Source organism: Symphodus melops (assembly GCF_947650265.1).
Source record: "Symphodus melops genome assembly, chromosome: 17".
In the NCBI taxonomy this organism is placed as follows: Eukaryota; Metazoa; Chordata; class Actinopteri; order Labriformes; family Labridae; genus Symphodus; species Symphodus melops.
In genome coordinates this window covers 10,518,540-10,542,090 of record NC_136707.1, presented here as the reverse complement: position 1 = coordinate 10,542,090, position 23,551 = coordinate 10,518,540, and the positions used below count along the sequence as shown (strand labels likewise).

The 23,551-nt window shown below is 37.5% G+C and overlaps 1 protein-coding gene across 1 annotated transcript; it reads right to left on the bottom strand.

The window, feature by feature from the left end:
- Positions 1 to 6,953: 6,953 nt before the first annotated feature.
- Positions 6,954 to 23,250, bottom strand: LOC306838814 (homeobox protein Dlx4a-like). The gene is made up of 3 exons (XM_079367188.1): positions 22,828 to 23,250; positions 19,176 to 19,372; positions 6,954 to 8,103 (listed from the first exon to the last, which is right to left on the bottom strand). Exons 1-3 carry the CDS (start codon positions 23,153 to 23,155, stop codon positions 7,861 to 7,863), a joined length of 768 nt encoding a protein of 255 aa, XP_079223314.1. The 5' UTR covers positions 23,156 to 23,250; the 3' UTR covers positions 6,954 to 7,860.
- Between the last annotated feature and the right edge of the window lie 301 nt (positions 23,251 to 23,551).

The window sequence follows — 23,551 nt, the reverse complement described above, 5'->3', positions numbered from 1 at the left end:
CACACAGCAAGGGCCAACAGGGACTTGTAAAAACCTGTGACTGGTACCCTGCAGGAAAAAGGGTTTTTAACAAAGCCATTGTGGTTCCTGCAGACTACTGTATTTTTCCAACAAACAAGCAGAATCCTATTGTAGAGTATATTAGTACTACCAACATGATCCCAAGAGAAGCCTGGTGGATTTGTGATTCCCTTTTAAATAGGAATTCTTACCTACCTGTAGTGTTTCATCAAGCTCTGCCAAAGAATTGAGAACATTTTTGACATTTTTGTCACAAGAAAATTGAGGATGATGTGTCTCAGGTTGAGCTTAGGTTAATGTTTTGCCATCTTGCTCCTTGGTATTCACAAGCCAAAGAGGCGGTGAGACGAGGTGATGAAATAAGCTGCTTGGAGCTGAGCTGAGAGGGAAACTCAGCAGCGGAAGGAAAGTTTATAACAGTGTCTTGAAATATATGGAGCTGACGTTACTTTCCTTTCCCTGCCTCCAGTAACGATCTGCACACTGCGCCTGGACTGATTTGTGCTTTTCAAAGCCAATACTTTAACAAACCTTTTTTCTTTTCTTTTTTTACAGAGTACAGCCAATACATGTTGTAGGGTATGTGGTGCCAATATAAATGCATACTTTTGGAAATTACCTGAAAATAAACTGTTCTACAGTTCTCTTATAGTAATGTATGTTTCAAATTGTTTTAAATTATAAAACCACACCTTGCCTAAAAATATCAGGATTTTCAGGAGTGATCCAAGTACTTGTGAATTGTCTGTACACTTGGAGTATATAGTAGCAAAAGTATTAAAATTGAGGGGAAGAATCCCCCCGCCCAAAAGTAACACAATCTGTCTATCAACACCTCTAAAGTTAAAAAGATAAAAATGTGATGTGTCATTAAATACCTTAAAACGTCATTTCTTCTTAAAATCTCTTCTTAATGGGATTTCTCATTTTCTGGGGATTGTTTACAGATAAGATGAAATAAGTTTGTCTATGAACTTTGCAGTTACCAAGATGTCAAACTATTATTTCATACATTTGAAATTGCACCATTGTCCAATGTTTCCATGCAGTCTTCCTCTTTACAGAATTTGTCAATCTTGGCAATGCATATTGTGGCACAGATGAAATGCATTTATTTTACTTCGATGCAATATGCAGGTTAAAATGGGCGCAGTGGTGCCCAATGTTGATTTTTTTTCATTCCCATGTTTGTTGGGTCAGGCTTTCATCAGCTGTCACATTATCTGACCTGCAGAATTTCTTAACTGCAAATCAGTGAAACACACCAAATGGTTCTCTGATCATATATTGACAACATGAATTTCATATAAGCCAAATACGGTGTATCGGTCTAACTCTGATAATTTACTCCTAACACCACAAGTAACACCACACACACACACACACACACACACACACACACACACACACACACACACGTCTCTTTTTGACACAAAAACAAAGCCCTGCAGTTTCTCAGTTGCACTAAGAAACTATTATGTACGTGTTCTCTCACAATGGGAGTCAGGTTTAATAAGCAAATATAAAGTGATCCCTACTGTTTATGACTTGTTCTAATTAATGTGTTTTTCCCCATGTCTCTTTCTCTCTGCTTCCTACTACTCTGGGGGTCACATGCTGTCATCTGCCCAGTAGCATGTTGTGAAGTCTTGACTTTAAGAGTTTTTACATTTTTTGTCCACGTGCAAACACTCTATTTTCTGCACCTCCATTTCCTGTCCATCTTTCACGTCTCGTATAAGAACGCACAGTAAGATATTCATAACAATTTACAATGCTGTTTAAGACGGTCTAATGACCAAAAAATGGTCTTTGGAAACTTTATTAAGTCCTCAACTAACGTCAGTCTATTTTTATCTATCGTACCATGGACTGTGTTTTTGACAGCACGATGAGTACAGAAGGCAAGGCAGCAACCCATCCTCACATTAAACACAAATCCTACACAAGTTTGAAAGTATGCTCGGAAACAAGAATCTGGAGGTTTATTTTTCAGATCAACAATTTTAAAATCGGATGTTGTGACAGGAGACCCCCACTGATAACTTAAAAGTTTTAGACAGATCTTAGTCTTAATCAGGGACACTTAAGAAACACTGTGAGGAAAAAATAAACACTAAATATCTTTTGAACTTTTTTTTTACATTTGTTATAACGTTTGTTTTATATGCAGATCTGCTAAGGGCAGACTGGTACAGGATTGTGATAGGCTAGATGAAGCACTAACCCTTTAATGTAAACACACTCATTTACAGTTAACAATTAACATAATGAGCTTTTCTTTTGACTGTTGGAGAAAACCCACGCACAAGGGAAAATATGCTACCCCTGTGTAAGTAGAATCAGTTCGTGACTCCACTGTAAGGAGGGGGTTTCTGTATCTGTGTTAAATGAATGGGGAGGACATTATCAAACAGACTTGTGGATCATCTTAGATTTATTTATACATGGTCAAATAACATAATAACATAACAGATAATATCTCAGACATGCTTCATGACCAGAACCTTGCAGTTACTGGCATGCTGCTCAGAAACTCACAAGCTAGTGGTGGTGGACCAGGACTCTGCAGTCACTGGACCCGTGCTGACCAGGATCTCACTATCACTGGCATCGTATTCTTCTTCACAGTGTTCCTTATATTCTGATAGAAAGACAGCCCACAAATACTTCACTCTGTATAAGGCATGAAGAACTCATCTCCTTGGCCCAAATGTCAAACATCTATGTTAAGCTAAATCTCTCAAACAAGAACAGACACTTGGCTCCAAATCAAATATAACTCTGCTGCTACTGTAATATCTCTTGCACATGTATGTAGTACATCTTCACAAACCTAAAAGAATTACTCTCACATGGTTGACACAATTAAAAGATATCTCCACAAATTTATCAAGATAAATGAATCCATGAAAACACGTACTATCACCCTGTTAAAATGCACTTCAATGTCTAAATGTAACAACAGGACGTTTGGATATTGTATCTGGTGTCAAACTCATTCATGGCCTAGTATTTAACTTAATGGAACATATTTTTAGTGCTACTCCACTGTAGGTGAAAGCAAACCAAATCCAGACACAACAAGCTACAATGGCATGCATGTGTCAGATCATTTGATTTCTCTTTGTAATAATCTTCCTTTTTTGCCCTTTTACCTGCATTGTGTCCTGTAGTTCCCACCAGTTAATTAGGACAATGCAACCCATCTGAAGTCTGCAAAGAAACATGTTTGTAGTAACCATAAAACTCAACACTTCCCCACAGGCAACAACACGCTGTTCAAAGAAGCAGATTAAAGAAGTCGCAGCCTTCTTAAAATTCCACTGACTATATGTTTCACGTTTGTTTTGCTATCACACAAAAAAGCAATGCCAGAAATGTAATACAGTGACACATTTTTTTAGTTCCACTTATATCGTGACAAAATGTTCATGTTCTCAACCATATGTTTCCCTTTAACAGACAAGAGACAACACTAGATGGAAGAGGAAGAGAAAGAAGGTATGTCATGCAATACCAACTGTGTGCAAACCAATGTTACTTCTTGCCAACAGTGCATAAATTATGGTCGGGCAAATACCTCTCTGGCACAAACATGACAGACATGATTGGGGGGTGAATTGATTTTCTTATTCCTGCATGTGTATTCATTAGAGTAAGTTCATCATTGTGTCATTTAAGCTTGTGCATGTTGCTGTGTTATCAAGCATTTATTCACTTTTTATAGACCAGAACTGAATATATTAAAGGGGAATTGTAGCTGCAAAGAACAACATTCACAAACTCTTTTACAACTACACTGTGTTTTGTTAAGGTGTGCTCTCAGACCTTTTATTTATGTTTATATTGCACTTACGGTAGCAGGATTATATAACGTAGGCCTTTATATTCTACAATGCAATTTAATCGTCTTACAAACAAGGCACTTGGATCATAACCAAAACTATAATCTTAACCCTTACACTATGTCTGCACTTTGTTCATATACGTGAATTACAACTTGCCACTTGCAGAGTGTTGAGTGTGTATGAAAAACAACTACATGAAAATACTAATTCATGTGGTGGTAATGCCAAATGATTGAGATTGAGCTGGTCCAAAAGCAGTTATTGCACATCATATAAAATTACCCTACACATTACTTAAAGGAATACCCGAGGGATGTATCCTGGGGCCACTTTGATTTCTATTTAGAAATTAAAAAGATGTTACAGTTGTCTTTATGCTGATGATACTGTATTATTTTCTTCTTCATCCTGAAACAGTCAAGTAGTTGTTACAGACTGATTTAAACTCAGACAAACATGTCATGGTTTGGTTTGGTTTTATATCAGTGTTTTGAGTTCTGTTTTATTAATCCCTTGTGTTGCCTGTTTTCTCATGTGTGTTTTCTTAGTTTAGTCTTTCTAGGCATTTCCTATTTTAATGTGTAGTTCTGGTCCTCAGTGTTGTCACGTTTAGTGTCCTCAGTGTTGTCTTGATTGCTCTGATTGTCCTCACCTGTCTCGTTAGTCTCACCTGTGTTTGATTACCCCATGTCTGTTTCGTCTCTGTGTTTCTTAGCCTCTGTGTAGGTTCATTGTCTTCTGTAGTTTGTCGGATGTCCGTTCATGTTTTCTGTGTTTTCTCGTGGCTCCCAGTTTTCCCTTATGGACTTCGTTTTTTGATATTGATATTGATTTTGTTTTGTGCTTTTTCAGTTTAAATAAATCATTATTTTTTTTCTGCACTTGGGTCCTCCTCCTCTCTGTTCATCGCGCCCACCGTGACAGAACAAGGCCTTCCTGATGAAACGAGGGTTATCAAAAACATCCAGTTAATCATCGAGATACATGCATTTGTTTAGAATCATTTAAAAATATTATTTGAAGCCGTATTTTTGTTTCCACTATCGGGTTATGTAACACACACATAGGACTGTGGCATTGCAGCAAAACATCTAACAAGTTAAGAATTCTTACCCCTTGAAACTTATTAATTCCCACCGACACACAGCTCATGTTACCATGGCCTTTTCTTCCCCAATTAAACAGCACCTGAAGGTAATTTAACAAGAGTTTCCTTTTGTCCCTTTGGCCCTTCTGACCAAACAATGATCTCTGGAAGGAATATTTTAACTTTCATTAAAATAACAAGATAAAGAGTAGCGGTTTTTAGCTCTTTTATACAATACTAAAAAGGGGAATTAAATCAAACCCTATAAGATCATAAAACAGTGTTGTAAAAATACATTTTGGTTATATTAATTCATGGGATCAAATAATTGTGAGAGGATTAGTCCTCAGTAATCCAGTTTGGTGTAATCCACTACTTCCTAGCGTTTTTCCTTTTGCCCGAGGCCGAAGAATATTCCCTTGACTGGCAATTACAGATAATTACAGCAACAGAGTGAAAGCTTTATTTAACAAGCTGTGTCCTAAATTACCTATAATTGACATGGTCATTTTATAAAATCATTGACGATATTTGACGACTGCTTTTGCTTCTCCAGATGCTTGGAGGGCAAAAATACGTGACCTGCTTCTACTGATTTATGACTTTAGAGTAAATGGCTTCAGGCCGCTGAGGCACACGGAGAAGGGATTTGTTATTCTAGCACAGCATACCTGAAGCCTCAATTTTATATCTGTTGAAAATGCAAAAACACATTTTCCTTTATAAAAACAAAACAAAAAAACAAGCTCAAATAGGTAGATAGATTTTTGATTTATATGACATTACATACTCCTGGCCGTTACTAATATGTTATTGGCAAATTATGAGAATGTAAGAGATTATTGAATAGTTTCCAGTCAACAGATCAGGATTTATGAATGTAAACTTCACTGAAGTTCTCAAGGAGTTCCTCTCTTTACAACCGGGGTGGGGAACATTTTTCTGATCGAGGAGTACACAGCACTGGGCCTAGTAAGCCCCTGGGCTTGCCCCTCACTTCCACTATGAAAAAAATCATAAATTCATTTTTCCTGAAAAGAGGGACACTCTGCATCAACTTTTCTTTTTTTAGCAGCCATTGTCCATTGACACCTGTCAATCACTGAAAACACGACATAATGACGGAATGACATTTCCGCTGATGTTGTGTTCAAGACCTTGATCATGGCCTAGAAAGACAGACACCAGCCCTGAAGGGCATTTAATTGCGCATTTGACATTTTTTTCATGAGTTACTTTTTTTGTGGGTTTAATTATGGATTGTTTCGCAGGCAAAATAAACAGTCTTGCGGGCTGTATCCGTATGGGCACAGATGATAACCATTACTATACAACAGAAAATACTGAGAAAATGTGAATGCAATAACAGTCACATTTGGAACTGAATCCAAAGTCTCTGCATACAACCCTTCTGTCTGCCCCTTAAACCTCCTCCTTCTGAGTGAAAAACTGAAGAATGACCTAAGTGATTTTATTTTTATATGAAATATGATAATGACAAACTCAGCACAGTAGTCATGAATGATCTGATGAAATTTCGTTTTATACAAATATGGCTTTCCAATACATTTTTTGGCATTTCCTTTTTTGGCTTCATCTTTTACCCATTTACATTTTTTTAAATGAAAAAATATATATAAAATTCGACTCATAAAATAAATCCGGCATGTCAAATTCATGCCTTCCCCCATATACTCAAAACAATGGAATTTTAAGTACCATAAAGTCACTTATTGCATACCTGACCTGAGCCCCATGTTGGGACGTCAATCAACTTCATGCTGGCTCTTTAAAGGTTCATGATACACCCTCGTCAGTATGATAAAAAAGCACACACGTCAGCATAAAAAAAACATTCTAATTGGCTTTAATTCTCTACTCCGATGTGTCATTTTTTAATTTGAGATCAGCACAGTTCCATTAAGAAATACTAGGAAAAAACCCTGAAGAACCCTTCTTTTTCCACATAAACCTGTTCTGCTATGGCCCCTTGCAAGACAGAAAAAACCCTGAAAACAGACCTGCAGCTTGGGGTTGTCATAAGTTTAGAGTTGTAGTTTTTTGATGAAAGTTACCACATTTTAAAGCAGAGACGTGCTGAAGGCAAAAATAACATGGCTGTTTTAAGTGAGACTGTATTGATTATTAAGCTTATTGTGGCCACATTTGAATAAAAACACTACTGAGTCTATTTCCGCCACTCTGATCTACACCTGATGTAAAACATAGCATTTGCTATTTGTGTTTACTTTTGAGGCAAATATACATCATACATTCAAATTAGCTAAAGTTGTAAAAAAAAAAAAACAACAACAAAAAAAAAACACCTTGCAATGCAAATATGAAACCACCTGTGCCTAAAGCGAGTTTGGTTCTACAGTGCTGTTGGCTTATTGTGACCAAAGGCATTGTACCCGACAATAAGCTTTAGTGTGTCCACGTGAATGTAACTCTCACAGAGGAGATGCACTTCCCATAGCAAACCTGCCAGACACCATCAAAATGTGGACATTATCCTTAAAGCTTTTCCTTATCTCTTACTCTAAAATAGATAGCTACCACAGGGCACTTCCTGGGGAAGTTTGAGGTTTGTTTTTCTGCAACCATTAGACCAATGCAAACTTGACTCTCTAAGAATCATTTTATTCAATACATGTTTTGTTCAATTAGAGGATAGCCCTTGTAGAAACAAAAGTTGAATCATAGTAATAATTTTGAAACACTTTTAAAGATCTCATAGTTGTCTGTAGCATTTTCAGGAACTTAGCTACAATTTTCGCTACTGGTTGAGTTTAATTATTTTTGCCTCCAGAGTGGCTCAGACAACAATGTCAGTGTCCCTAACAGCTCCAATCAGCTTGCTGTGTTATATCCATTTGTCCTGGAGGTTTTGCATCTCTGTCACATCATCTGAGTTCTTGGCATGGAGTCCTGCTGGTGTCCTGGATACCAGTGAGCAAAATTGTTCATGTATCCTCCAGAGTGCATTGGTGCGCCTTTTGCAGCCATGCTGATGTCCCACAGAGAGCATGGAGAAGCGGAGGATGGCGCAGGGGGGGCAAGGTGGTCTCCCTCAGGTCCACAGGGCCCATTCTTCATGATCTTCTTGTATTTGGACCGTTTGTTCTGGAACCATATTTTGACCTGTAAGACAAAAAAAAAAAAGGGTAAGACTAAATACTACGACCAATAGAAAATACTTAGATACCGATTGAAAACCTTATTAGAAAATGTAATATATGATTTCAATGAGAATAGACAACATGCAACAGAAATTTTAGCTACACTCAATGTATGGTTTGTTTGGTGTTAAAAATACCCATGCAACAAGAACAGCACTTTCACTGACCTGTAAGGGCTTTTTAAGGTTATGGGTCAGTTGTGTAATAATTCTCTTCAGCTGCAAATAATAACCTTTTATCTTTCCACGGGTTGACAAATCTTTTTTCCATGCTTAACTCAACATTCAAATGAACATCTGAGAACAAAAGCAACACTATACAATAGGGATGTCCGATAATATCGGAGGGCCGATATTATCGGCCGATATTGACTTAAAAATGTAATATTTGGAAATATCGGTATCGTATTTTTACAACCGATATTGGAACCGATATTGGAATTTCCGAGTCTGCATGAACGCAGCACGAGACGTTTATGGGCGCGCGCTTGATGACGTTAACAACAACAAATACAACAGGCTAGACTCGTGGCTAACAAGTTAGCTCACCCGGTGAATGAGGTGTCCGTGGTTTGGAACTATTTCCAAGTGTCAACTACGGATAATAAATTTGCAATTTGCAATGACTGCAAAGCGTCGGTTATGCGAGGAGGAAACAAGGTGTCTTCCTTTAATACATCAATTTTAATAACCCATGTCAAGAAGAATCACGCGGAGTTGCTACATTTGTGCAGCAAAGTGATGAAAAGAAGCAACAGCCGAAACCGAAGAAAACCACACAGTTGTCGCTTAAAGAGTCAACTGAGAAAAAACAATGTGGCAGCAATGGAGAGGCTGCTGGTGGAAGTGCAGATGACCCAGGACTGCCCACCTAAGAAGGCTCGAACCTGTACCAAGAAATCCTTGCAGAGAATGAAGTTGCAGCTCAAGCACCTACAAGCGAGACAGCGCAGGTGAGTAATTGATTAACTCTAATCATCAAACTAAATTTAACCTGCTGTGCTGTGTGCGTCACATTAAAAATATACATTACATGCAATGAATACAATAACCATTTGGCAGTCAGTGCTTCAAAGAAAAATAAATAATAGAAATTCTATTAAAGAAATGGAGGAATTCTATATATTTATTCCCTGTCTTTTTTATTCTTTCTTTAGGTGCATGCATACCTAGGAGAAGCCATCCCCTCGAAAGGATGCCCTTTGGAGTACTGGAGGCATCAGGAGAGAGGATTTTGTTACTCTCAAAAGAGATTGAGCCCAGTTTGAGTATATTATTTGACAAGTTATGGCCAGTCATTCATTGACTATGTTTGTTTACAACTAATGGACTGAAGATATGCCTCTTCCTTTTTTTTATATTGTCTGTGGTGTTGTTTGAGGCTGTTTGTTGTTGAGGTTTCTCTCTAACTCTAAATAAATATGGCCCTTTTTTCCATAATTTAAGTTGTTCTCTTATTTTTCTCAGTGTGTACGTTTGGAAAGCCATGTTTCATTCACATATGCATCCAGTGGGGCATCACAATAAAATTAGGCATAATGTGTTAATTCCACAGGAGATATTTTATGTTGTTGTTACCTAACAGTTTTGATGTAAAAAGCCTGCATATATCGGTGATATCGGTATCGGAAATTAAGAGTTGGACAATATCGGAATATCGGTAGAAAAGCCAATATCGAGCATCCCTACTATACAATATACATCGACTTGTTAAATTAACAGCCTCGCCCTGACAATGTTATCCTGAGCTAACATTATCAGTTTAAATCTCTACCAAAGTTGTTAGCCTACATTAATGGTTCTTCAGTGTCTGTTAAAACTGTGTTTACATGGATACAAATGATCGGAATAAAAGCCTGATCAAAATGCTTCATGTAAACATGTCAATCAGAACGGACTGATCCGATCAGGCTCATTCGGAAAGAAATTTCATTCCGATCGAGAGGGGTGGTTTGTGCCGATCGTTGTTCGGATCAGGATCCATGTACACGCTCGATCTGATCGTGTGTGTTTGACTGGGGTAAAATGATTCTCACTGCGCATGTCTGCCCCATTAAAGTAATATGTTTCCATTTACCTCTCTATCAGAGCGCATAACCTAAAAGAATCCACTTTTGAGGATATTTAGCGCCTTTCCCAGCAATTAAGCTACAGCAAAATCTTCTATATCAACAGAGTTATTGTAAACTGTTAAGTGATATGAATGTTGACACACTGGCATTAAAACTTGTGCTTAAAAAATGATATTTTTAATGTCAAGTGAGACAAATTATAATGTAGTGTTAAAATAATATAAGTGAACTCAGAATTAAGAAGAACGATGACCTAATTTTAAAGTCATTATCATGTGTGAGGCAGAATCAAATTCTGATTTATTATTTTTTACGGTTTATCATTAATGTCAGTTTATTTTTTTATTCAATGATCTAACCAATAATATAACTTTTAGAACACTATTTTTATTTCCCATTTTCAGGGTGTAAAACAAACCATAGTTGTTTAAAGTTTTTATAGGTCATATATGTAATGGTGTGGTGTGGTAATAACATTTTCTTCCGATGTTTCACAGGTGGGACCAGTGTGCGCATGTCAGAATGTATTATTCTGATTAAATGCTGATGTATGAACATGCATGGCATAATCCCATCATTTTATGTAGCATCCGTGTAAACTGAAATCGGAATTTTTATCAGACTGATGAAATTGTGCACACGTAAACGTCGTTATTGATAACTATTATCTTATGTAATTTATTTGTTGTAGCACACTTACACATTTGATTGGGTCTACTGGTGTGAAGTCTCTGTCAGTGTTATAAAAAGAGTTCTCAAGTCTTTGTGAGTAATTCATGCGAGTTTAACCGCTTCTTTATTGTTTGCCAAAAGTTATCTGTAATTGGTTTCAATGTCCCTGTCAGTCATGTAACCTGCTGTCTTAAGTAACTGCCAGCAATTTTTGCGTGTTTATGTTATTAGTTTTGAAGTCCCTGCCAGAAATGTTAGCTAACAAAACCAATTAAGTCTCTGTCAGAGTTACGATACCTGTTCTACACATCCTGCCTGTTTTATACCATTCCTTAAAGTCGGTCAGTAGCTTCTTCGTAAAAAAAATGAATACAGACTTCCAACAGTAATGCCACTTAATCATAACTTATGGGGCTCTATACTATGTGTGGTGGTGACTGTATCTGCATAGACTTTGGTCTCTGCTTGGTGAGTTCTGAGTGAATACACTATGGCAACTGGACCTGCGAATATGATGGGAGACATGGACTTGCCAGCAAAGCAGAGAAAGTACAGACTTCTTAAAGTAAAGCTTAAAACATTGCGGGTAGAGCTCATTCTAAAATGAAGGTGAACTTGAGGGTGGTTATCTCCCAGACACCTGTGGTTAGCTTGTAGTGCGGTAGCTTGGTTTGGTTTCGTTTAGGTTATATTTCAGAGTTTTGAGTTCTGTTTTATTAATTCCCTGGTAAGTCTAGTATTTAGTGTTTCCTGTTTTATTTTGTAATATCTGGTTTTGGTGGTGTCAGTGTTGGGTTTTACTTTTTTACTTGTCCTCAAGTGTTCTGGTCTTGTGTTCTGTGTTCCTTGTGTTTCCCGCCTGTGTGATTGCCTTGATTGTCCTCACCTGTGTCATTAGTCTCACCTGTGTCTAATTATCTCACGTCTATTTAGTCTCTGTCTTTGTTACCCTCTGTGTCGGTTCATTGTCTTTTGTCGTTCATGTGTCTTCTGAGCCTTTGTCCTTTCGTCTCCCTGCTTTTTTGGAAGTCTTTGTTTTGCTCCTCATGGATTTTGGATTATTCTTTTGACTAGTAAGTTTTTGTTTATGTTTTTGCCTTTTTAGTTAAAATAAATGTTTTTTGTTTTTTCTGCAATTGGGTCCTCCTTCCCTGTGTTCTGCTCGCATCGTGACAAGGTCCAAGCAGTAAACGTACAAACTAGGTCCAGCAGTGAGTGTATGCTTCTTGCTGCGACAAACTAACAATGCTGCTGACTCTACCTTTAAATCCCTTTTTTAAATCTCCGTCACAAAAGTTACGATATATAATTAGTGTTTAAGTCTTTGCAAAAAAAGTTGGCTGACACTAATGGTAACTAAGGAGCAGCCTGCGACATTGCTTGTAAAAAGGAAACTAGTAACATATTTATGTAGGCCATAGCTACAATTCTAATAGTGATGTGTCTGTCGCGAACGTAACGGCTCTAAGACTCGGCTCTTTGAAGTGAACGACAGGAGCCGGCTCGTCATTGGGAGCCAGATGGGAGCCGATTAGTTTTTTTCTTGTCTTTTTTCTGTTAAAGCCGGATATCATTGGTGAAGATGTGCGGTTGCGTCTGTGTCCTCACTGAGCAAGGGGAGGGGAGGGGTTATACACGCAGCAGACGGACAGGAGAGAGAGAGAGACAGAGGTTGACTCCTCTGTCATGTCCTCCGCGTATTTTTCTAAAGTAAACACGGTCGCGAGTCTCGCGACGTGACTGCAGGTCTATTTGAATCGGAGCAACGATGTAACGTAGTTTTAAGGCAGCGTCAATCAAGTTGTCATTTGTTGCAGCAAGAAAGGCAGAGGATGATCAGGCAAAGAGGAGAGGGGAACTTTTTATTTTGAACTTGATTTTTTAGAAAGAGGATTTGGTGTAGGGTTCCTTCATTTTGAGACATTGTCACCATTTAGTGTCTATGTGTTTGGTGACCAAAACTGTAACAAGCTAAGAGAATGAGAAACAGTGGATGAGCCTATAGATGCAACAGATAGACAATAGAGATGTAAATGTAGCCTGGGCTGAAAAATGAAAGGACATGAATCAGAATATTTGAAGTTCGTGTTCAAGGCTGAACAGCATTTTATAATATTATTTGGATTTTTGGATGGATAAGTAATACTGTGACTAAACATGGCATTACAATTGTAATAATCATGACTCAGTATACTGAGGCTTTTCTTTTTAAAAATTTAACAGAGGATGAGACGGGAGGAGAGGAGAGAGAAAGAGCAGGAGAAGGAACCAGTGAGATGAATGTGGAGTCAGGTCCAGGAAGCCCATTATCAGCCCAGGACCCAGTTACATCCAAAGACCAGGACCCAGTTACATCCAAAGACCAGAGTCTCTCTATATTACTCAGTCAATCACCATATCCTATACCAAACACTTAATATACAGTTAGAGATCACCTTAGTTATGTATTGTGAGGCAGCAACACCACACACACAAATAATTCAGTTACACTTTCATATATTTTATGATTGCAGCAACACACTCATACAAAGACACACTAAACAGTTTTGCCTCAAATAAATGTTTTTTTCGAATGTTGACCTCGATATTTCAAAAAATCCTGGCCAGGGCTGCTTGTTAATTTGGTTTTTTCCCCCTCTCTCTCTCTCTCTCTCTCTCTCTCTCTCTCTTCTGTTTCCTCTTCAAGCTGCAACTCTGCAGAGTGTATAAATAAAAGTGTGTTTATATTATAAACATTTTATATAATGCATATTTTTACAAAAAATCTGAAGAGCCACTTGGGAGCCCAAAGAGCCGGCTCTTTTTGGTGAGCCGAGCCAAAAGAGCCTGTTCTCTAAAAAGAGCCGCAATTCCCATCACTAAATTCCAATGTAAAAGACAATAAAATGCAACAAAGCAGCTGTGACTGAATAAAAAACATACAGGCTAGGCCGCTAGGAGAACCACATTTATAAATCGAACAAGTGAACTGCATTGAAGTGCTCTTGGTCACTACAATAGAGCTCACACAATGCTTATACACTACTGTATACCAACTATGATGCACCTTTTAGAATACCATTAAAGATGACAATGCAATAAAGTAAACCACAATTATGTAAGTATGGGACACACAATGTGCAATAATAATCTCAACCAAGTGCAATAATTGCAACAATAATCACTGCCTTTTTTTGTATATTTTGCTTCCTCCATGCATATTTCTGGTATATTCCTTCCAATGGAAGAGTGTTCTATTATTGATGCTATATTATTCTGTATATTGTTACTTACAATACATTTTTTGTATTTTGTGTTACATTTTTGATCTTTATTTTGTACAATTATTGTATATGCTGCTGGAACCTAAATTTCCTGAGGGAGTCATCCCAAAGGATCAATAAAGTTTAGTCTAAGTCTAAGTCTAAGTCCAATACAGTTATTTAATAATATCACATAAAACATATTACAGAATTCCGGCAAACACTAACATGTCTGTGCCGATAGGAATCATGAACTAACATGGTGATATAAACGCCATCACACACGGTATTAACTGTGATTCACAATCACGTGGTTATTCCCGAAAAGTCCACAGCAGAATGCACAACATGTAATGTATATACTGTATATACAGCGAATAAAAACAATGTTAAACTTGCAGGATACAATTAAGAGAGTCCAGCCATAATGAAGTGATTTTGTCAAAGTTATGAAAACCTTGGATTTCATATGGCAGTAGTCACATAGTGAGGATTTTGTGCGTACAGTATGTGGTAATAAGACACACATTATCCTATTAAAATATGTCAACATGTTGAGCTAAATATCCCTATAGTCTTTTTTGTGGTTAGAGATGATTCAGTTGTGTTGTTTATATAACTCATCTGTTTTCTAGCATTAAGGCAAATTGAGCATGAAATATGCCATGGGGGAAACCTGTCAGTTTAGCTGGAACAAATGAATCATAAATAATTATGTACAGTCAGTGAACGTTACTCTTGTCACACACAGGTTTTAACTGTGTCATAAATCTGAAACAGGCACCCAAAGGACTAGAGTTGTGTGCCCAAAGAAGAGAGAGATAAAACAGCAAGAAAAGAGAGGAGGAAAAAACACTAGGCGCTAAATTTGTTTTGTTTTTTTGTTGACACTGACAGTCTTGTGAAATCTTATCCTGGGCTTTTATGGGAATTTATGAAGATGGTTGAAGTGTTTGAAAAAACTTGATTTCACATAAAATCTAATTTGAGACTGGTATAATTGACTCTTAATATGTGGAAAAACTTAGCACTGGTTCTCAAAAAAGCAGCCAGCTTTCACACCCAGCATTCAGCTATGACTTAGAAAATAGTCATGCAGAGCAAAATCTGACATCAAATATGTCCGCTATTGTTACAGAGTAATTGCTGCCGTCAGTCACAGCCTGTTAGAAGTTATCAGATTGAATTAAGCTTTCAAGCCATTATCCTCCAATGCAATAAAAATAGCACCACAAAATTCTGCAGAAATTAACTCGTTGAGTTCAAAAATTTTTGTCTCCAACTTCCCAAAAATCTAAATCAACAAAAAATCAAATTGAAAAGATTTTCTTGTCTCATCACTAAGCCTTAAATAAACTTAAAAGCCACCCATGTAAAAACAACAACTACAGTTCCTGCAATGTGATTATTACCTTGTGCGGTACACCAAAGTTCATAGCTCACAGAAGAAAACCTTAATATTTGAAGCGTAGCATATGAGCCCAGAAGTCAATCAGCAGCATGTTAAGTTGCAACCTCAGTTTAAGTATTTCTGCTGTAATTATTGGTTTCATATTCCAACAGCAACAAAGAGTTGACAGCTTCTCTGAGACTGCGACTAATGACACCAGCATTACCAGAGGGGGGTGGCTTAGAGGCAGGCCAGGTGCCATTGTGTTTGTGTGTGTGTGTGTGTGTGTGTGTGTGTGGCCATGACAAATAAACCAAACTTTGCAATGCATGTCTGAATATTTATGAATATTGAATCAAACCATTACAATTTTGTGGGGGGTTTAATCTTGATGTTATTTGTGTGTGTGTTTGTGAGTGCGTGAGAGAGAGAAATTAGAGTTTCATGGAAAAATGTAAGGACTGTGCTACGTGCCATTTCTCAGCTGTGTCTGGGAACATTAGAGAATCAGATGCAAAGTGGTCGGCACTTGGCCGTAGGCCTAATGACATGAAGGCGGGATAGAGATGTGGTGTATGATCATTATCTTTAAGCGTGTGTGTTTATGCTTGAATTTCCCTCGGGATCAATAAAGTATCTATCTATCTATCTATCTATGTTTGTTTCTGTATGTGTATAAAGATGCAGACAAGTGGACTCATGGTTTTATATGTGTGTGTGTGTGTGTGTGTGGACTTAAGGTTATTACTGTATATCTATGTGCAGAGTTTATGCTGGACGATGTCGTACTGGTAAGCTTGGTTTAGGACCAGGAACAGATAGTACCCCCTGAATTCTTACCTCTATTCAGCTTATTGATCCCACGAGAAACTGCTGTGACATCATTTTTAACGCGTCTCTTGCTGAATCTTTTAAATTCTAGAAAACAAAGTAACGTCTGCACCTAATGAGCTGAAACTGATGCAGTTTTATGGGCTGCCATTTAAATCTGTGTGAGTGAATGGAAAAATTGTGGAAGCAATTGATGGAAGCTTGGCCATTTAAAAAAAACTGCAAGCTTGTGATGATTTTTTTCTGGGACTTGCAAACAACTATTGGCTCTAACTTATCAGTGATCTGCAGTGTTCTTACCTCACTGGTGTTTTAAATTTTACATCTTAGTTAAGTAGCTTGGAGCATTGACCACAGTAAAATTACAAAGATAGTGGTAAAGCTTCTTAAAATTCAAATGGGAAAATTGAGGGAAACCCCACTGTAGTTTGCTTTATTGAAAAGGGTATTACCTTGACTCTGACAGGAATCAAGGAGACACAATCTTTATCTTAAAATAGACTAAAAATTGTGTCTGCATTCCTAAAACGAGAGTTCTCCAACAGTCCGACGAACAAACATAATTTTTTCAGTTAAAGCCACAGTGAAAAATTAGTAGCAGAGCACATTTCAAACTACGATGGCTCTATAGGAATAGTTAAACAAACAGATCAACGCTTAATGCCAATGTAAACATAACAATATGCAATAAACTATAGGATTAAGACAGCTCATCTGATCATTGTGACTTAAAACAAAGAAAAAAAACACACAGGTATAGATTAAAGAGGTATTCCATAACAATCCTGGCCTCATTTCTCAGGGTTTTTGTTTTTCATTTCTAATATGCTATAGGTATATTGTGGCTTTGCATTGTTGGCGCAGTTACCTAATAAGAGGTTTGTATGGATTTATTACATTGCAGTTGCAGGTCTAGAACTAATCTTATGGTAGCCCAGCACAAAAGTAGCCTATTATGAAACAATGAAAAACTGAAAAAACAAAACAAAAAAACATGGCTAACTGCTTAAAAAAGCTAGCTACTTGGCTAGCTATGCTACAACCAAAAGTAGCTTTTACTTTCCTTTACAGCTATCTGTTATCTAACATGATTGATTGTTTATTTTAGTTATGTCAATCATGTCACTCAGCAAAAGGTGAACGTAGTTTAGCATAGCGCAACTCATTAGGCTAGCAGCAGTTTCAGTTTTGGATTGGTGGAAATCATGAGATTGCAAGTACTAAACTGAAAACTAATTCATCTAACTGATCGGCTATATTGACTAAATATTAAAGTAGCAGTAGTTTAGATGGACGGACGCCTTACCCATCCAATTGCATCCAATTGTGAACTGGAACTACTGTAGCCTACCTAAAATGAACTTTTTCTCTATATAAATGTCTTGCAAGGAAGCTAAAGATGCATAATTCATTTGTAAATACAGATATTTTTTCTAAGTAGCCATGGGACGACGTTTATTTGCATTCTTGTACGCTAATTCTATGGCAACCCTGTTTGACACAAAAACAATGATTGACTAAGGATATTAAACCATACTTTATCCTCACAAACACATTAAAAAAAAGCTTAGAAAATAAAACACAAATAATCCATATCTGCCCATTTCAGTAAGGGGTTTTTACAGAGAATGCATTATTGAGATTAACAAATAACACAACATTAATTTGCTATAGAGTGACACTACTTTTGTCTTATATAAAAGGAAATTAGACAGTTACATATTTATACTTTAAATCCTAAAGTGCCTTTTAATAAAACTGGTAAAACCAAATATTTGACCCCTGCTGAGCCCTTCCAGCATCAACATTTGGTTGCCTGCTTTTAGATGACTGATAAAATTGATGTTTTCAAACTGTTATTCACGCTTGTCTGCCTGTGTGTGAATGTCCTCTGAGAGAAAGAACGCAGAAAAAAAGTAAAGATTACCAATGGCTGAACAAGTCTTTACCTCACGTCAACTGGTAGACGTACGGAACTGTTACACCCAACACGTGTACACACATAAAAACACACAGCGTCATAGTTTCATTCTTTTAAATTTGCGGTGTAAGTTTCTGACCTCTTTGTTCTACCTTGCTTTGTTTAATTAATTGATTTTCCTTTGTGTTGTGATACCATTTCAAAAAGCTACTGTATGACTAAACCTCACATGACGTTTATGTTCATTTGAGTGCGTGCCAGAATGTAATCACACATGGAGGAAGGAGAGATGACACTTGTTCGCAAGAATGAATGCGTCTGTTTGTGCTTTATGAGGTTCTTGTAGCTGACTCTGCAACTGCTTGAGAAATTTTGATTTGAAAGTAAATCTGTTTTCAATTTTTTTCCTCAATAAAAAAAGCATATATCTGTATTTATCTTTGCCCTGGTCATGCACTCCAGGGATATCATACAGACAACGTTCTCACAGTGTTTCATATTTACTTTGATGTTTTGGGAGTGGTAATGAATGCTCGCGTGTCACTAGAGAAATTAGGCATCACATATTGTTTCTGGCGCTTGTCATCACATATCATATGTCATGTTTATTTATTTACCTTCCCCAATATAATGATTTTTCACACCTGTCTGCCCTTGAATGCTTGCAAACTATTTTACAAAACGCCTTCTTCTGGCATCATGTTGGATCGAAAGGAAGGCTAAATAAAGTATTGCTGGCTGTGTCCACTTCACTGTGTGTGTGTGTGTGTGTGTGTGTGTGTGTGTGTGTGTGTGTGTGTGTGTGTGTGTGTGTGTGTGTGTGTGTGTGTGTGTGTGTGTGTGTGTGTGTGTGTGTGTGTGTGTGTGTGTGTGTGTGTGTGCGTGCGTGCGTGCGTGCGTTAAATACCTGGGTCTGAGTCAGCCCCAGCTTGGCTGCCAGATCGGCCCTCTCAGGGAGGGCGAGGTACTGGGTTTGCTGGAAGCGCTGGTTGAGAGCCTGGAGTTGCAGGCTGGAGTAAATGGTCCTCGGCTTCCGGATCTTTTTCCCCTTCCCGTTCAGCCTCACCTCCCCGTTCTCTATCACTGCCATTGGCTTCTCGTGGTCTATAGGAGAGGAGGGGGGCAGAATGTGATCACAGACGATTTAAGCAGGGAAAGAAGACTGTGATGCTTAAAATGTCATGGATATGTAGGAAAACAACAAGAACATTTGAGAGTACATTTGTTTCTGTACAAAATACATTCTATTTAGGGATAACAATTAATTAAATAATAGTCATGGGATATTACTTTCTTTTGTAGTGCTTCAGAGTCCACAACATATAGGAACAGAAAAAACAAGGGCCTTATAATTTACCTACAGTGCAGAAGTTTAAATGCATGTTAGCCCCACTAAATGGAGACAGTGGTTGCATTTTTTTTTTTACAAGTGGGTTGAAATACATGTATAACGACATTTGGAAAATGATAGGGTTTGTACTGTTGGATACAAAATTATTAAAGTCTGTGACACAAATATTTTGTTGATGGATTTATATCAGCCCAATTATGAAATACAGTCTGATGTGAGTCTGTACAACACTAGGTCAAAGAGAAATGCTTTCTGTCCTCTCTAAAGTAGTTTGGTTTACATGCAGCTCAGCCAAGAGGGGTTTTCCTCCTCTTGTACTTCTTTTACTTTTTTTTTTTTTTTTTTTTAAATTAGAGACAGCTATACAACTGTGTATGTTCGCCCACGCTGATCTTTGTTATGACATGAGTTTATAGCCTGCAGTGGCAGGAGAGAACAGCTGCGGACAAGCCGAGGCCCCACAAGATGTTCAGATTCTGTAACTGAGCTGCAAGTTTAAAGAAACTAAAGCAGCGTCTCACTTCATTAAGAAATTACAGAGAGGAGAAGCACATAGAAAACATTATTCAAAGACAGAAAGGATGTGAATTTTTAAAGAAAACCTAAGTGGGTTCAGTTATGCACCTTGGGTTTTTTAACATGACTTGTGCGCCACAGATCCTAATGTGACTTTGTTTCTTTCTATCTGTCTAACAAAATATAAGGGTGTGGTAAACCTTCTTTTTGAGGAAAACTTTTCCTAAATACTTTATAACAATGAGGTATTATGAAGTTATGTTTTTTTAATGTCTTACAGGATTTGTATAAATCTCTAAAGCCTATAATACAGACAAACGCACTCATATTAAAGAATCCTTCAGAGAGATTAATAGACAGTGAATTAGAGAAGTGCCGCTTATAAAATACTGCAAAAAAACATGGAAATCAAATGTATAGGTGACAACTATAATGTCTCAAAATATTGTAAAGATTAAAGGTTATTCTAAAGAGATGAGGACATTTCATTATCAATTTGTATATAACATTGTGTTGCTGTTGAACATTAAAATGAGCTTGTTTTATCTGTTCAACTTACATGATAAAGGAACACGCTAAACAAAGCACTGAAGTCCGACATGTAGTCCAGAAAATATTAATTTGAATTCATATTAATTTCAAATGATGTACTTTGTCATGGATGTGGGTAAGCAGAGGAACTCAATAAAAAGAGAACAGAGAGAATTAAGTCATTTTCATTCATTACAAATTTATTTATGGTGGAGATAAGTATTTTGGGAGTATGTAGGCCTGGGTGATAAAACCATAATGATAATTATCACAATATGATTTATTATCGCAATGTAATTTTTCTCAAAATAAAGATAACAAATGATAGATTTTAACCTCACCAGAGGACATGTGAGGCTAAGACAGGCAACAACCTAAACCTTTTCCACCATTTGAAACAGTATCACACGTTTCAACACGACAAACTCAAGATTTAGACCAAATGTACCAAACTAGTGTAAGACCCTCAGCAAGCACTGGGCCAGAAAGCGTCACTGCCCAGCAGCAAACTCTACTATCAGCGTTTTCCTCTCACAACAACGTAGGTTAAACCACAACAAAAAGATTTCTTTAACTTTCACTGAGGGGCAAAAATCAGCTGTTACATTTATAGATATTGACTGATATGACATATTTGATCGTGATAACTTATGTCCCCAAGTCCTGTGTGTACAGCATGTATGTTTTTCAACTTTATAATAGTAATGAAAAAATAATGGATTGAATGCTTATCATTTTCTTAAACTAACAAAAAGAGGATTAGGCTGATTTTGCTAAGAAGGTCAGAAGAGGTAAGAAAGTAAGAAAGAAAAAAGTTAAGAATTTTGACAGAAAAAAAACGGAGACGTTATTGCCAAGCACACTACTATGATTTATTGTGGCCCTTCTTAACAGGTCATTGTGATCTGACAGCAAATCATTAAGCCTTTACAGGACGGTTGTTATCCACTTCATACTGCAATTAAAGTGTCCTCTTTTCTCTTCTTCTTCCTCTGATGAGGGATTGGATAACATTTGAAAATCATTGTGTGTGTGTGTGTGTGTGTGTGTATGTATATATATATATATATATATATATATATATATATATATATATATATATATATATACATACACATACATACATACATATATATATATATATATATATATATATATACATATATATACACATACATATATATACATCGTTTACTCGAAGTTGTCTGTTGCTAATGGCCTTGAAGACATTATTCCTCACAGTCGGCCTTTTTTTTGGTTTTACATACATCAAACGTAATCTAGCGTTTTAAGCTATTTATTTTTCAAAAGCTGTTTTAATTGATAAAAACATTTTTTGTTTTGGTTAAATATAGCCTATTAGGCGTTGTTTTATCCGAGTTCAATTGTATTTTGGTTTCTCTAAATGATTAGTTCAATAGTGGACTTTTATTATTACTAATATTATTATTAATATTATTATTATTATTGTTATTAAGTGGTTACGGTAAGGACACGGTGGATGTTATGTTGAGATATGATAGCTGAGGGTTTGTGTTTGGAGCTGTGGGACACCGCAGGCCCGGTGTCGGCTGCATCTTGTCAAGAGTCCCACAGTCTGAGTGGGCCTCAAATTCATCTCCAGCCAACCTCAAAGTAAAGTAAACGACGATGTGGCTGACCTGCAGGTGGATTCAATTAATCAGCTCCGCATTGATTTTATTTTCATGTTTTTCATATTTAAGACCTCATTCAAATATTTTCCTGGCCCTAAATAACACATCAGTTAGGAATAATAGTAAATCCTTTAAGTGTTTCGCGCAAACTTCTTCTGACTTGGACATTTTCTTTTTCTTTATTCCAAACAACACAGACTACTGATAAAGAAAAAAGCCTTTATGGGAAAAATAAATAAAAACAAAAACAAAAAACAACGTAATAATTGCAAGGTTAAATAATGTTCAATGTCTTAGTTAGTTTACCTTTGGTTTGAGACCAGTCAAGGCAACAGCCTGAATCGATGTGATAATTATTTCAGTGTGCCAATATTTCATTATTGGGCTCCCTGAACAATATTGAAGCCGTTATTTGACATAATACACTGTAGGGCTACCAAAATTAAAGTGCAGCAAGCGACAATTAACCATATTGTTCAATATTTGTTCTGTGTGAGTGAACGTACCGGCATCCTCAAGTCTGGTGTGTCCCAGCGCGCCACCGTGACCTCCGTGCTGATAAGGCAGGTAAGCCCCAGGATGGTGCGCGCTCACGGGACTGTGATAAGGTGGGTATCCTAGCGGGCGACCGTACGACGATGCCCCGGAGGCGAAGGGTCCATCGTGCTGGGAGGGCCCGACTGCGTGCAGTCCGTGAACCTGGTAATGGTTGTGGGACAGACCGGGGGAGGGCTGCTGGTGTCCGGGGTAGCCGTGACCGCCGAACTCCAAAAACGCCGATTTGGATGGATCAGGCGGGACTAAAGTGTCCGATATAGAGCTCATAGTCATCATTAGGGTGGGGGGGCTGTGATGTGGCGGGAGATAAGACGTGCCAGTTATGACCTCCAGGCGGGGGTCATAATCAGGGAACCCACCATCAATGTTACACAAAAGTGAGAGTCTTACTTAGTCTTTCACTTTCAAGTAACCAACATTAACATTTTAAACCAAACAATTAGCTTCTTAAAAGATAGAAAGAAAGAAAAAAAACACTTTTAAAGGGAAACCACGTCTGTAAGGTGGGTTGAGCTGAGTTAACCCAGCGCTACATCCCAGAAGGCTCAAGAAACGTGACCCTCAAAGTCTATTACTGCTACGACGCATGGCAGTCCGACGCGAAGTGGAGATTACACGCTACAAAAATTGAAACTCCCAACAAAAGCAGTCCTCAAAAAGATCGAAATCCTT

Bases quoted from the DNA above. Each gene is read 5' to 3' on its own strand.
- LOC306838814 (XM_079367188.1), bottom strand. From the start codon at position 23,155: ATGATGACTATGAGCTCTATATCGGACACTTTAGTCCCGCCTGATCCA. The intron at 19,373-22,827 runs GTACGTTCACTC...CCTCTCCTATAG, and splicing joins CACCAGACTTGAGGATGCCG to ACCACGAGAAGCCAATGGCA. The intron at 8,104-19,175 runs GTATTTAACGCA...TTTGTCTTACAG, and splicing joins TGGGGCTGACTCAGACCCAG to GTCAAAATATGGTTCCAGAA.